Source organism: Phascolarctos cinereus, unplaced genomic scaffold, assembly GCF_003287225.1.
Source record: "Phascolarctos cinereus isolate Bilbo 61053 unplaced genomic scaffold, phaCin_HiC Scaffold_3;HRSCAF=262, whole genome shotgun sequence".
Taxonomy (NCBI): Eukaryota; Metazoa; Chordata; class Mammalia; order Diprotodontia; family Phascolarctidae; genus Phascolarctos; species Phascolarctos cinereus.
In genome coordinates this window covers 56,158,013-56,174,613 of record NW_027555736.1, presented here as the reverse complement: position 1 = coordinate 56,174,613, position 16,601 = coordinate 56,158,013, and the positions used below count along the sequence as shown (strand labels likewise).

The following is a 16,601-nucleotide window of genomic DNA, read 5'->3' as shown; positions in this document are numbered from 1 at the left end:
GGGTCACGGAGAATCAGACATGACTGAAATGACTAAATGTATACCAGCACTATGCTAAGCCCCATTGACATAAAGAAAGGAAGAAAACAGTCCTTGCCCTCAAGAAGGTCAACTGGTCAACAAAAAATTATTAAGTATCTTGTTCTAGGCTGTATGCTAGAGACTGTGGTTATGAGAATAAACACGAAACATTCCCTGCCCTCAAGGAGCTTATATTGTATAATTTTGTAAGATATTTAGCATAGTACAGGTAAAAAAAATTAACTTTTCAGAGAGAATGTATTTTCTTGACCCATTTTTCATTCCACAATACCTACATCAATAAAGCTGAGAGCATAGTACTAGCATCCATCTTCAGCCAAAGAAAGGAAAGGGGGAGCCTTGTAACCTTTCAGTGGCCCATGTGACCCAGTATGATTTTAAGATTCAGAGCGGTTGTCCACTCCCATTTATAGAGCAAGTTTCTTCCCACGCTTCTTGATCTTCTGAACTGCTTTCCAGATCCTTCTTTCTAGCCTTTCTTAAGGAAATCCTATCCCTGTCTAGGTCACAAAGCTGCCTTGGTCCTTTTAGGTTTTACTTGGTCTTTAACTCCTTCAGCCTCTAAATTCTTGGTTTCCTTAAGATTGTGTTCTCATTCTAGGGTCCTAGATGGGAAGGAAAAAAAAACAACAAAAAAATTTCCCTTTTCTTCCTGTTTCTTTTAGACTAGACTTGTGATTTCATTGATATAGGTAAATTCATGTCATGGAAACTTTCTCTACCAATGCAAATCAACACCTACTTTGCAGCTTGGGGAGATGCATGGGGCGTTTGGAATTGACTTGCCCAGGTCATGCAGCTGGTATGTGCCAGAAACAGGACTCAAGCCCAGTTCTTTCTGATAGCACCCTTCTGTCCTCTGTGCCATGTTGCCCCTTGATGGGCACTTACCTAGAGTCCTTCAAAGCATCCTGTGAGCTTCAGAACAGCCTTGCTAATGCTTCCTTTGTCTTCCCTGAAGGGCCCTGGTGGTTTTGGCCCTCAAATTCCTTTCTCTGTCCTCAGCCTCCTCTCTTCGGTTTGTTTTTCCAGAAAAAAATTCCACTAACCTTTTTTGAAAATCTTTTTTTAAAGCACTCCTCAGAGGACCTACCTGTAATGTGCCTGGTTCCTTTGAAGGACCTCTTCGTCTTGCATTTCTGTTGCATTTCTTCCCAATTTCCTTTTTTCCTTTCTGAGAGACATCATTCACCCATCATTAGAACTGGGATGACTGAAGTTCCTTGAGACTCATGAATGTGAACCCACCTTTCTGGGCTCAGGTTACTTGCCTTGCCCATTTTCTCTTTTTCTCTTGGATTACTTGCCACCCAGGTGCTTTCCCAGGGGCCATAAAATGGTAAGATTATTGGATCATAACCCTAGAGCTTGCAGGGAACTGAGGGGCCATTTATTCCATACTTCTCATTTTATAGATGAGGAAACTGAGGCCCAGGGAGTTTCAATGATTTGCCAAGGTCACACAAGTGGTTTTCTGTAATCTTATCCATTACATTTTTATTCTGCACCAAAAATGTTTTCCTGTGCCATAAAAATATAGACCATTTCCATAAAAAAGTTTTTTATGCCATAATTAGAAATTATTTTTGGCTGTGACAGGGGTGTGGGTATATATGAGGAAAGTCTGGACTTAGGATTTCATTGTGTAGAAATATCTCTGTGTGGGAACATTCTCATGAGAAAAGATTTAGGGTTGGAGGAAATCGAAGAGACCATCCGGTCCAACCTGTTTATTTTATAGTTGAGGAAAATCAGAACCAGGAGGCGAAGTGGTTTTTTTTAATGTTACACATATCAGAGGTGGTATTTGAATCAAGTCCCCTTGTTTGACAGCTAGTTCTCTTTCCAGTGGCATACACTGTCTCTCTTATGCAGAGAGACACTTATATAACTCTTCTATAACATCAACTCTTATATAACTGACCATGTTAGAAAGTGACCTAAGGCCTTGAGAAGTTTAGAGATTTGTCTGTTATCACTCAGCTGATTATGGGTCAGAGACTGCCTAAATACACATACTTCTACTGCCAAGGCCAGCCTGTTATTCACTGCACCATCAGCATAGGAGGATGAATTTAAATCAGGCACCTCCAAATGTGACATTCTTCTTCGGACTAGTAGAGGTAATGGAATAGGGAAATTAAGTGCTCTCCTTTCATTGGTGGAGATTGCAAGTCATCTTGAACTCTGGATTAGTCTGAGGCTCTAACGTGTATGTATGTGTTAATGTGTATTGTATATGTTACCTATCCATCCATCCATCTATCTATCTATCTATCTATCTATCTATCTATCTATCTATCTACCTATCTATCTATGTCTGTCTGTCTGTCTGTCTGTCTATCTATCTGTCTATCTGTCTACTATAGGATAGAGCAATAGAGACACTAAGCTTTAAGGCAACTTTGGGAAACTAGGGATAACAAACTAGGGACTCATCAAACTAGGCAGGGACTACTGCCTGCAAAAAAAGAAAATTCTGGACCTCAGCTATACAGAGTACAATCCCACATCATCTATTTAACAGGTATTGGAGTCTATTTGGGGCCGACTCACATCCCTAAAAAAGAAAGATTTAAATTTTGTTCATTCATCAGTCCATGGATTGATCTAGTTTCCAGTAAGTATTTGGAGTTTCAGGGCACATTGTGTACCAATTAAAATTGCCCCCTCTGCCCCAATACGATATACCTTTTGCAGTTTTGCTCTGGAGTCCGAACTTCCTCACTCCTTGGTAGCTAGGTGGCACAGTGGATAGAGTGCTGGGCTTAGAGTCAGGAGGATTCATCTTTCTGAGTTTAAATCTGGCCACAGACACTTACTAGCTCTGTGACCCTAGGTAAGTCACTTAATGCTGTTTGCCTCAATTTCTTTATCTGTAAAAATGGGAATAATAATAGCATCCACTTCCCAGGGATTTTGTGAAGATCAAATGAAATAATCTTTGTAAATTGCTTTGCAAACCTTAAAGTAGTGTTTAAATCCTAGCTATTACTAATATTAGGAGGCAGCTAGATGGCTCAGTGGATAGAGCATTGGGTCTGGAAGCATTTGAACCTGAGGAAGACCTAAGTTCAAACCCACCCTCAGGTACTGATTAGTCATTTAACCTCTATTTACCTTAATCCACTGGAGAAGGAAATGGCAAACCACTCTAGTATCTTTGCCAAGAAAACCCCATGAATAGTCTGGTCCATGGGGTCACAAAGAGTTGGACATAACTTTACAACTCAACAATAAATATCATCATCATCATCATCATCATCATCGTCATCATCATTATCTCATCATCTCTCTATTTGGATTATTTCTTCAAACCACCAAGGCAGCCGTTTATTGTGTGGTCTGATTGAAAGGGTTCTGGATTCACAGTCAGGGAATCCAGGTTCAAATCTGGGCTCTACTAATTACTACCTGATTGTCCTTGGAGAAGTTTCTTAACCCTTCTGTATGTCTCAGTATCATTATCTATAAAATGAGGTCATAAGTAGCCTTTTCTAATAATTATAATAATAATTCAATTCTAATAATAGCAAATATCTGCATATTGCTTTGAGGTTTAAAGTATTTTACACAAAACATTTCATTTGAACCTGACAACAACCCTGTAAGGTAGGTGCTGTTCCCAAGGACCATTGTGGATCCAGGTGATTTTGGTGGCACCATCAAAATGCCCTTGGAAAATGCCTTTGGCTGGGGCAGCTAGGTGGCACCGTGGATAGAGCTCCAGCCTTGGAGTCAGGAGAACCTGAGTTCAAATCCAACCTCAGACACATAACACTCACTGGCTGTGTGACCCTGGGCAAGTCACTTAACCCCATTGCCTCAAAAAAAATGCCTTTGGTTACAGTTAGTCTTCATGGATCTATGACTGCTATCAATGAATGAACTGAGGAAAAAATTTAGTGGCGTCCAATACAGCCTCTAAAAAAAGGAAGGTTGTTCAGCACCTCACTTCCCTGTTTCTCTGCCTTGTTTTTTAAGCTACTTCCTCCTGGTCTGTTCCTTACTTTCCAATTCCAAAGAAATATCAGTGAAAATTGGAATCCACCCTCCCCAACTACCCCCACCCTTGCAAAGCACTCTGCCACCTCTCCTTCCCGGTCTCCCTCCTTCTTCCAAGCCTAAAAGCCAAGATCAAGACTGGAATTTTCCGTTGATAACAGGATTATCAATGACCTGATTTCTCTAGTGGGCCTGTGAGGTTTTCCAGCTACTCCAGTGTCATGGGTAGCCAAGAGTCTGGATATAGGAGAGTATGAAATAAGAAGAAAAAAGAAGTCACCTCCTTGTCAGCATGGCTGTATCCAGTCACCCCTATGGAAACTAGCCAGGGATGGTGGCAGGACTGTTTCCCTGTTATGCCATGTCTAGTATAGGCAGGTGAAATAAACCAGATCTGAGGTTGGAATCAACCTGGAGTCCCAATACACACGTCGTATTTATGGCATAAGCATGTAGGAGTTACTGCATGATCTCTGCTCCCTCTCTCAGATGGAGCAGGTTCAGACTTTAGCTTTGGGAGACAGAACATCCAAAGAAATGTTTTGTGTCCTTGAGAAACTGAAAATTCTCAAGGGACCATTTTGGATCCAAGTATTGTTGGTGGCAGCCTTGGGATGTCCTTGGGAAATACCTTTGCTTCTGAACTTTTACAGCCGGAAGCCCATTTTAGAGTGAAGCTGGTTCAACATCTGACTAAGAACACCAAGCTCTCTCTACCTTGGTGGTATTTAATTGTTATTGTTTCTGCTCTTCTGTGATTGAGCAGAGACTAAAAAGGGGTCCTACTCCTAAGGTTTCTTTGCTCATTCATGAGCCTGGAGCTATACAGGTGAGCACCCTGCAACATCTCACCTGCTTGCCCAGTGGTCAGTCCTTTTTAGAGCATTAGTTCTCATCATATTTTCCAGAACAGAATGATCCCATGAACAGATCTGTCTACCAATGAGATGTCCTTCCCTGTTCTCTACTCTATTGGATCTAAGAGGTAAATGTTTCAGGGGCTTTCTTTTTCTCATTCTTGAGGTGATACATTCCAGCCCTTTTTGTCTTTACCAAATTCATCCAGGATGCTGTATCTTTCACTTGGCATCTAGATGTCCTTTTGGTTGACATTCATAGGAACATCCAAGTTTTAATTTCTTTATGGTTATGATAATAATGAGCATTTACACAGTGCTATAAGTTTCACAGTGTAATTTACATATATTATCCCTTTTGATCCTCATAACAACCTTGGCAGATAGATGTTATTATTCTCATTTTAAAAAAGGAGGAAACAGACTGAAAAATGTAAGTGATTGTGTAACCAGAGGGTGTCTTAGCTAGGATTTGAACTCAGGTCTTCCCCACTCCAAGTCTAGAAGTCTATCCACTGCACCAGTGGTGTTAAGCTGAAATGGAAATAGGGCCACTTAACCATTTGTGAAGATCTCTGCAGGACACATATTGACTTGGAAAATCACGTATTATTATTATTATTACCTATGTTTTATTGTATTTTTCTCTATTTAAAAAAATATTATTTAAAATATTTAAATTTAAATTATTTAAAATATCCAATCAGTTTGGGCCATGCTTGGAAGTGTTGTGGCCACATGTGGCTTGTGGGCTGCATGTTGACAGTTCTGCACCATGCCACTTAACTGCCCCAGGGGTTGTATGCAGGAGCTGCAATCAAGCAAATGCATCCAAGAGATTAGAACAGTGAGACAGATGAGTTAATTGATATATTATAGTATATTAGGTAAAGAGACAGCTCAGTGGGATGGGTAGAAAGCTAGTTTCCAAGCCAGCAATATCTAGGTTCAAGTTACTCCTTTGACCACCCTTTATGACCTTGAGATTCTTAAAGTTCTAGGCAACTAATTCTAGTGACTTTTTCATGTTCTAGGCAACACTGTGAGATTTTATGTTGGTCAGAGGGTGCCAACCTTCATTGATAGAGGGAGTTTCCTAACCCAGGAGTCTCCTAACCCAAAGGAACTACAGGCCTACTCTCTATCCTTATATGGGATATGCACTGTGGGAGAGGCATAAAGCTCTAAAATACCTCCTTCCCTCAAGGAGTTTGCAATCTAGTTAGAGAGACACATGAAAAGTTGAATTAACAACACAGGAGATAAATAAGAATAGAAAGGACAGCTAAGTAGAGGAAGACTTATCTTCCTGGCATACTGGAGAAAGAAATGGCAAACCATGTATCTTTGCCAAGAAAATCCCATGGAGAAAGTCCATGAGGTCACAGAGAGTTGGACATGACTGAACAACTGAATGACAACAATATGACCAGAAAATCAACATGTCGCAAGGCAACTTGTGATTAATTACCAAATGAGTACTTTAGAAAATAAGTTAATTCACAGAACAGATAGGTCACTTTAGGCTAGAAAAACTGTGGGTGGCTCTCTCAGAAGCAGAAAGGAGGTGAGAATAGTATTGCAGAAGGCCCTAGCATACATCACAGATGGAGGGGAGCATATAGTATATTCAGGTTATAGGGAGTAGAACTGTTTGTCTACAACAGGCAGTTCACATCCAATATTAATGAGAGATGATGCTGATTTTGGTCAGATAGTTGAGTAGCCCATTTGAATAGTTTGAACTTTGTTCTGGGGAGCCAGTGAAAGATTCTGAATTGGGAAGTGACCCAATAAAAAGGAGTAGGAAAGATCTGCAATTTCATCAGGATAGAGAACTCCTGGTATGGGAACTCTTTGCACCAACTTAGATTGCAATCCATCTATGAGGTCCTAGGTAGTTGCTTGAAGCCTACAGAGGTTAAGCAACTCACTCAGGGCCACAGAATTACTCAGTGTCAGAGATGGGATTTGAAACCAGGACTTTATAACTACAAGCCTGACTCTATTCACTATGCCATTGATTACTATAAAATAATGATTTTAAGGAAGAGCACAATGGCAGTAAGAAGCTACTACAATCATACCAAGTGATGAGATGATGGGCTAGAGGAAGATGGCAGCATTAGGAACAAACAAAAAGGGAAATCTGATGGAATTAAGCAGTGCCATCACCAAGTTTCAAATTCCTCTACTAGAGTTTCTTGCCCAATTGTTTCTCTGGTTTTCGGAACTCAAAGCTTCTCTTCCTTCCTCTCTCCCCAGGACTGTGAAAGGGTCAGTCAGTGGAAGAGTTGGCAGGGGACTTGCTTTATAGTCATGGCAGAGGCTGCTTGTGAGAACTACTAACAGTCCAGCCCAGTGCCAGCTTCTCTTTGTAATAGCTCTGTCTTTGTGTTTTGGTTTGTACAGTAATTCTATCAAGCTGGTGAATCTGCTCTCCATATTTATCAGCACATGGCTGACAGCAGCTGGGTTCATACATTTGGTAAGTACCCAAGAAGACACATTCTCGTGGTGGCTTTCGTGGGTCAGTCCCCATCCCCAAATGTATTACCCCAAATTGCTTAGCCTAAAATATAACCTTGGTGGGGCCGTTGAATACAGAGAGAAGGAGAAAAAAAAGCAATAGCCCAGCTGCCCTATTTTCCAACCTTCTACTCCAAACTACTTCCAAATGGTAAGTAATGCTCTTGTCATTAACCTCGGTTTTTTTTAGGTTCAGCAATAGTGAAGTGCGTTTTGAGCGAATAGCTGCAGGAACAGAGTTTGGCCACAAGATGGCAGTAGCTCTTCACTAAACACCTGGGAAAGTAGCCTTTGGAAAAGATGGAAAATCTGCCAAGTTTGAATGTCATCTTTCAGAAAACGACAATTTGGGCTCCCTCCATTTTTCTCTATTTCCCCTTTGAGAAAAAGGCAGTTTTGCTTCTCCTGACTGATGTCCAGCCCAGTTATTTTGTGTTTCAGAATAGCGTGTGTGTGTGTGTGTGTGTGTTTAAGTAGAAATCTATAGAGTGTTCCCAATGTGGAGTGAGATTCTGACCCTCCTCCTAAGGCTAATTCTTTCAATCAGTTCATCAGCAAGCATTTATTAAGTGTGTGCCAGGCATTGTGCTAATCATTGGAGATAGAAAGAAAGGGAAAAAACAGGCTCCCCACACTCAAGGAGGTCACATTCCAATGAAGGAGAGGTCAACAACTGAACAAAGAATTATGCACATACAAAATATATACAGTGGAAATGGAAGGTAGTCTCATGGGGAAAGGCACTAGCTGTTGGGAAGACTCCTGTAGAAGATCCATGAAGAAAGCCAGGGCAGCTGGGAGTCTCAGGTAAGGAAGGAGATCATTTGAGGCATGAGGAATAGATGGTGAAAATGCAGGGAATTCAGAGATGAAGTGTGTGAGGCAGGAACAAGAAAAAGCCCCAAGTTCTGGTATCACAGCCCATCCCTGCTAGATGTTTGAATCATACTTTACTTTGTTATGTTATCTACCCACCCTCTTTCCCCTACACACACACACACTGCGACTGATTGCCCACCTGTCACAATTCTACCTGTCTTTCAAGGCTTGGATCAGACTCTACTTATATGCTGCCCATCATGATGCCCCCCAACTGGAAGTAATGTCCCCATTCTCTGGTAGCCTCCTTGCCTACTGTAGCTCTCCCATGCACTTACCACACCCTGCCTTTTATTGTATTGTAGGTCTCTGTGACCATGTATATCTCCTTGAGGTCCAGGACCTCATATTTACTCTGAGCTTCCCCCAGTACTTCATGCAGTATCATGGTCGTAGAAGTCCCTACTAATCCTCCGACTGCTTGACCCTTTTGTAATTATTTTGTAAGGCAAAAAGGAATTTAATATAAGTATAGAGCTTAGAGTTTGGAGTTGATGGACAGATTTGGGGTCTTTTTCCATACTCAAATCTATTAGGGCATCCTCTTGAATAAAGTAGTCTCTAGACAGCAAATTTACATGTGCCTAAGTAGTCATAGAAACTAAGGGTCAATTTCTAATTGCCTAGGGAGTAGCAAGAGGTAGGATGGAATATTATCATCCAATCCAACAACCATTTATTAAGCAGCTTCTGTGTATAGGGCACTATGCTGGGCACAGGGAATACACACACAGAACAAAACAAAAAAGTACCTGCCCTCACGAGGGGAAGGGAAAGAAGAGAGGTAGGAAATAAGTATTTCTATGAGGAATAAGTGTATGTGTACATATATATATATATATATATATATATATATATATATATATACATATATATACATATATATATGTATATATATGTATATATATACATACACACACATACATGTGTGTGCATGTATGTATGTGCATATATATATATATATACACACGCACATAATGTGTATATGTGTATATATATAGATACACACTTGGAGGTAGGTGCTGTTAGTATCCCCATTTTACAGTTGAGGATACTAAGGCAAAGAGAAGTTAAGTGACTTGTCCAGGGTCACACAGCTAGTAAGTATCTGGGACTAGATGTGAACTCAGGTGTTTCCTGACTCCAAGTCCAGTGCTCCTATCCATTGTACTTATCAGCTGTCTCCAGGAGCTAACATTCTAGTGTGAGGTTTTCTTTGAGAGCAGATCTATGTTATTCTCTCCTATTCATTAAACTTCGGTGGCTCCCTATTGCTTCTAGGAGCAAATATAAAGTTTTCTGTCTAGCTTTAAAATCCTTTATGACCTTACTATAACCTATCTATCATGCCAGCCTCTTTGGACATTATACTCCCTCAGATGATCTTCAATCCAGATATTCTAGCTCCTCCCTTCTACCACACTGAAGCCCTCTCTTCCTTTAAGTTGAGCTACAAGAAACTTTTCTTGGTCCTCTCCAACTGTTAGTGTCCTTCCTTGAACACTTCTCTATTTAATTACTTTGTATTTATTCTCTTTATAATTATTCTATATTTCCTTAAATATGTATGGGTGGGCTCCCTTTTAGAATGTAAACTCCTTGAGGGAGTCATTGTTTCATTCTTTCCATCTGTATCTCTAGCACCTAACTCAGTGATTGAAACATAATGGACACTTAATAATACTAACTGATTGACTGAGACAACATGTAAATAAATAAATACAAGATACATATGGAATAAATGGAAGGTAATTCTAGAGGGGGAAATCTCTAGTTCCTGGGGATATATACTTAATTATTTGAAGAGGGAGAGATGGTGACCCCATCTTTTCTGCCTTTCAATGTTGAAAGTTCTAACTGTTGTCCATATGTGGCCTTAGGGTGATGTTTTCCTCAACCAAAGGTCAGAATAGACATGGAGACACCAAGATCATCCATAGAAAATGACAGCTTAAGGGTGCACTTAGAAACCTGGTGTAAATTGTCAAGACCATTGAAATGCTTCATTTGGTGCCTGAAGAGGAAAGTTGCTGGGAACTTTTAGTAGAGCTCCACTACAGCTGGAATGTGGTTGTGTTGATCTTGATAGCTGGTAAACCATCACTAGATAGAGTGAAACTAGATAGAGTGATACTAATTAAATAGGGCTTATTTGCTGGGATTAACTTGGTGTTGAAGACCAAATTCAAAGGAAAGAATTCCCACTGTTACCACAGATGAAGCCATTTCTGCTTGAATGGTAGAATTCCTTATTGTTTCCGAACAATGGGGTCTGGCTTTGAGGGGTACTATTCATTTGCTGCATCCATATGTCACCTGTAAGATTGGCAGTCAGTCTCCAAGAGTACAAAACTGTTAGTTATATCCTTGAAAGCAACTGAAAATACAAGCAAGGTGTCTTAGCTGAGGACCCAGTGTTATCACAGTGAATGAGAGAACGTGGCTTGGGTCTACTTTGACAATAATGGGGCTCACAGACAGGGTTAAGGCAAAAGAAAAAAATTTTTCAAAGCTAAGTGTCATAGAAACTTGACCAGGGACAAGGTCACAATCAGTTAAGTATTTGCAGACTTTTAATGGTAAGCAGAAAAATGGACCAACAATGTCTTCTCCCTTCTCCACATCCCTTTACTTTTCAATCATCCAACAATATATTTCATTACTCTACTGCCTTAAGACTGGAGGCTTGCTCAGCTTGGCCCAGAGAGACAAGTGCCAGTCTCAGGGGGAAGGAAAATTCAAGAAACCACTTGCTTGTACTAACCCTGGTTTATTCAGTTATTTTTTTTTCTTGTCTTATTCATGTCCCTTTATTATAGGTGGAGAACTCAGGGGATCCATGGGAAAATTTCCAAAATAACCAACCTCTAACATACTGGGAATGTGTCTATTTACTAATGGTTACAATGTCCACTGTCGGTTATGGGGATGTTTATGCAAAAACCACCCTTGGCCGCCTCTTCATGGTCTTCTTCATCCTCGGGGGACTGGTAAAATCTCTTTTTATTATGATGATGATATTTATGATCATTAATATTGTTGATTATTCATTTCCTTAAAAGCCTTATACCATTTATGCCGGTGACTGCATTATAAGCAAATGATTGCCTTATTTTTATATTCTGCTAAAGTAAATGAGAGCATAGATATGACTTTTCAGCATATTTTGAGGGCTGTTATATACAACTTGTTTTCCACAGACAAGGATTTATGTAAACCAGATCCCTTGCCCTTGTCTAGAGATATTCATTTAGCTTTCAATGAACCTAAATGTCTTAAGGAAATAATGCATGGGAGTAAATGAGACAGCCCTCTGGACAGTAATGCAATTTGCGGCCCACTCCTTGGTGGCAACAACTGTTTTTGCAGGATGCTGTTAGATGTTATCAATACTTCTTAGACAGGTTGTGGTTTCAAAAGCTCTCCTTCTCCCTCTATGTTCCTCCTCTCGACTTCCAACAAACACTGTGGCTTGGGTCTGCTCTGAGAGCTAGGCAGTGACAAATCGTGATAGCCTTGTCCATTTGGATGTCATCATGCAGTAATGATGGTCTCCTAGCTGGCCACATTAAGCACTAACACAAACACCTCTGATCTTTTCCCTTTTAAGTCACAGAGTTCCATGGTATTTTGGCCCATGCATATGTTTACATAGCAGTAAAATGACTGAGTTTTGTTATGTTGCCACTGGGGTGGGGGGAGGTGCTAGGAACAATCCAACAGTTACTACATTTTGTTTTTGAAGGCAGCCAAATTTATGTTTAGATTTTTGCTTTCTCCAAGGTAAGTGATTAAAATCCTAATTCCCATCCAGCAGACCCTTATATACACTGCACACACATTTATAATTCTGTATATGCATACATATCTCTCTATACTGTATGTATATGACATATATATTTGTAATATGTATATAAATGAATAGGTGCATGTGTATATTTCCTGTATTCCTGTAACATATGTACAGTCCTGACAGGTCACATGACCTAGCTGTTGTTCAGCAGGTTCTAACACGATCCAGCCACAATTTAACTGTTTGTTGGACAAAACATGGCAGATTTGTTCGTCTCCTTGCTACTTTTTTTCTCTCGTGTAATCTCTGACAACCCTTTTTATGTCTTTTGATTGTTTTTAAAAGATTTGAAAAACAATTTTTAACTGATGTTTATTATTCTCAATGTGTCATAGGGCCACTTTGGTTCTCTTTTGAATTTTATCAAATAAAAGGTTCTTAAGCTTAGAGATAACTTTTTTAGAAAGTTTTTACAGCACATAACTTTGCTTCCCCCCCCCCCAAACCCTCTTTGGAAGCAGAGCTAGATGGCAGTTTGATTTTATTTTGTTCCCACTTTACTTTATGTGATGTCCCCCCATCTTTAAACGTCTTACTTTGCTGGGTTTGAGTCTTCCTGAAAGTCAACATTTTGTGTTTTTTTTTCAAGAGCTTCCCTTTTTTGTTTGATTTTTTTGGTCATTTTTAAAAACTCCTTGCATTTTCAGATCTTAATCCCCCTACCCCACCTTTCTTTGACCTCTCTTTTTAGTCTTTTCTTCTGTCTCCTATCTTTTCCTTAGGCCATGTTTGCAAGCTACGTCCCTGAAATCATAGAGTTAATAGGAAACCGCAAGAAATACGGTGGTTCCTATAGTGCGGTTAGTGGAAGAAAGTAAGTATGCCAGGAGGCTTCACTGCAGCCAGAGCAGTAGAATCCTCTCTGCATGCCATTTTCTTTTTTTTTTTTCCTCTTGTTTCTTTGTTTCATGCATGTAGGCAATGTTTGCCCGCTACGTTCCCGAAATTGCTGCTCTCATCCTCAACCGGAATAAATTCAGCGGGACTTTTAACAAACATGGAGGCAGAAAGTAAGTCAGTTTCATCAAGAAAAAAGGTGTGATTGTGCGATTTTAGTGCCCCCTTGTGGAGATGACACCTGAGCCCTGACACTCCTCTAACCCATCCTTCACTTGAGTGTTTCAGTCAGGTGGAAAGGGAGGGGGACACACTGTGCAGTGGGATGACAGATTTTATTTCCTTTCCTCTCCCCCACCATGAGAAAGCGGTCATACTTGGTTTAAAGACCTGGGCCATGCTAAGGCACCAGTCACAATATACTTCCTTTACTCTCATCCAAGAAGATGATGGAACTCATCCACAACTGACCTATAGCTATATTATATTATGTTAATTATATCATATTAATTATATCATATCGTATCATATCATATCATATCATATCATATCATATATTGTATTATATTATATATAATAGCTATAATGGTCATTTCTGAGAATATCCGTACTATTCTTCTTAGATAATCTGGATAATCTCATTCTGAGTATCAGCTAGCCTAGTTAAGCAATTCTGGTTCTAAAAAATCAAAGAAAACTCTATCCTCTCTCTTCAGTCTTATTTTATGAGGTTGAAATCATGATATAACAGGCAGTCATATTCTAGAATTGGAAGGTGATACCAGAGGTGGAACAAAATTATTTTCATCGTTGTGATCACTTGTAGGAATGGTTGTCATGTGGGACTTACTTTTGACCTTACTGACCTATACAGAAAAAAAAGGCAAATCCTGTTTTCAAAGAAACTGCTTCCCTTAGATGAGACAGAACTAAGGAGATAGCATTAAATTCAAGCCATTTGTACTAAATGGAACTCTGGGTGAATTCTTTGGCCTTGTGCATAAGTACTTAGCTCTGAAGGGAATTCTGAAGTGGGGGTAGGTTATACCAACATATCAAAATGTTGGCCCAGTGTCAATAAAACCCTTTCCTCATAAGTAAACAGTGAATCTGGTAGGATAACTGTTCTGCACTGAAGTGGTATTACGACTTCAATAGGTCTCCCATGAACTGTTTGTGGTGGATTTTCCCAAGGAAACAAAATAAATGCTCCTTCACATTTCTAATGATGGCTTGCCAGGGTCACCAGGACCATAATGGATCACCTTGGAAAGCCTCATCCCCTTTTCATGATTCCTCCTCACCCTACCTTCCTCTTTGAGCTCAAGTGGTTAGTCTACCATTCAGAAAATGAGATGGTGGAAAATGGCTCATTTTCTTGAACTGCCACCAGGAGACTTGTTTCTTTTCCAAAGGAAAAAAATATGTATATGTACTAGAGAGGAGTCCAGTTGGCATCTTTTCATTGGAAGTCACAACTCTTCCACCTTCCCATTCAGATGACCTAATGGTACTGCATAGGAATGGAACCAAGCTGTTGGATGTATCCAAATTGTTCCAGAGAGCCCCATGTCCCTGTCCCCCCTTTCACAGGCTTGAGAGGAAACATCCCTTCTGCTAGCTTGGTACAACTGGTATTCAGTCACAAGTAAAAGGTCTCCAAAAAGTCCTAGGATTCTCTTCATAGGATTCCCCACTTTGCTTCCACAATTGAACACTAGTAAAGTTGACGCAAACCTGCCTGTGACCTTGTCAGATAAGAAAGGATTAAATATAAGTCATGACCCTATTGCATATTTTAAGAACACACCCAGACACAAAACAACAGCCATATATATCCACACAAACCATCGCTCCACTCCACCCCTCAACACACATGCATAGAGAAAGCCAAAACAACACCTAGGTAAACTACTTTCGCTCAGGGTGAATGCTTTCCCCAAATATCTCTCCCTCTCCAGATTTGGGTGGCCTTGGTAGAGATGGGCTTATGCTGTTAAGTAACCCAAGAAAGACCTCTGAAGTCAAGCCTTCAATCACCAGCCTTCTGCTGTTTCCTTGACTTTTAATTTTGACCTTTACTCTGTTTCCAACTCCCCAACTATGAGAACCTGAGATCCCAGACTTCCTGCAGCTTCTCTTTTTACTTTGCTTTATTATCTTTTATCACTGGTTTTCTCTCTTTTTTTCTTTTTAAACTCCCCCTTTATTAATATGTACTTTTGTTTGTAAAATTCTTTCTCGGTCGCCATCACCCATAGATCCTATTGACTGAGAGCTGGTTCTGTCATCAGCACAAGGACTGTTCAATTTACTTTACGCATTGTTTCCTGGTTCAAAAGCTAATTACTAAGTAGTTTAAAGAAGCCCTTTGGTCACTTAGATCTTTCATCAGAAAATATAAGCTTGGGAAAGGCACAGTCATAAAGGGCCATTAGCACCCCTCGTTTGATGTTGTTTTTTCCAGTCAGGAGAACAAGATTGATGAAATGTTATGTTTGGCCAAAATTTGAGTTTGCGTTTGGAATTCAGTGTTGAGAGAATGGGCTGTCAGAACCAATAAGTTTTCCTTCGCTTGGGATATGGGCATGTGGTAGTAATTAGCAATATAAGGTCTTTAGTTGAGCAACCAAGCATAGTTTCTGGCAGCCAACATAATGAGAAACTACAGTTGTTCTATTTCTAATGTCAAAAAGTTTCCAGATAAAATTAAATGCATTTGCAAAATGAAAGCAGTTAAACTTTGGTGAAAGATACAGCTTGGACTCTTAAAATAGCACATTGCTCTCTGATTTTCTGTGTGGGCATAAGTATGTGTGTCTTCGTTTTTGCATGCACATACAGACACCACTCTTCCAAAAACTTAATCAAACCTGACTGCCTCAGAAAGCAATTAAAACCTATGCATGGTGTAGGTATCTCTTTGCAGATATATGGTTTGTGCAGAAATAACCCTAATAATGATGTATTAACTTGTCAGAAAACTCAGGGTAGCCTTGAGTAACATCATTATCTCAAGGTTTCATCTACATGGTGCTGGATTCAAACTGAAAAATGTGGTCAGAAAGCTCAATGTCTGACCTGACACCATATCTCAGGATATTTGGAAATTTGAGAGCTGCGTTTTAAAATTCTCATACACGTGTTTGGCATAATGTAAGCACAGCTTGTCTCTTTCCAGAACATCCCCTTTATCAAGGCCCTAAGGTGCTATAAAATACCGTTTAGATCAACATGTCACACCTCCTCTATCATAGGAGGTCATCACCCAATGCTGAGAAGTATCATTTCAGCCATCAATAAGAGGCATACAGTTCTAAGGGCAGGACTGGTTGTTTGTTTAGCCTAGAAGCCAGGGTCTGCCCCAAAGTAAGTTTCCACCATCTGGTTATTTACAATGGAAGTGTTCAATTTGGGACTAGAGCAGATTGGGAAAGCCTCAGTCTTACCTCAAATAGGAAGCACAGGGTGGGGTATGTTGAGAATGTCCAGCCACTGAAACCTGAGCTCTAGGTTTTAGGAGCAGAACGTCTGACCACACATTTCTTTGTTCTCTAGTTTGCCTTTCTATTGCCATGATTCTGAAACATGTTGATCAG

General features: G+C 40.0%; 1 protein-coding gene across 5 annotated transcripts in view; it reads left to right on the top strand.

The window, feature by feature from the left end:
• The window catches only part of KCNMA1 (potassium calcium-activated channel subfamily M alpha 1), a 909,315-nt gene that overhangs the window by 626,549 nt on the left and 266,165 nt on the right, over positions 1-16,601 (top strand). For all 5 annotated transcript variants that reach the window (XM_078150867.1, XM_078150865.1, XM_021006026.2 and 2 more), the window contains exons 7-9: positions 7,317-7,392; positions 11,132-11,302; positions 12,888-12,979. In XM_078150867.1, the coding sequence (XP_078006993.1) occupies positions 7,317-7,392; positions 11,132-11,302; positions 12,888-12,979 (339 nt within the window). The remainder of the gene's footprint in view (positions 1-7,316; positions 7,393-11,131; positions 11,303-12,887; positions 12,980-16,601) is intronic.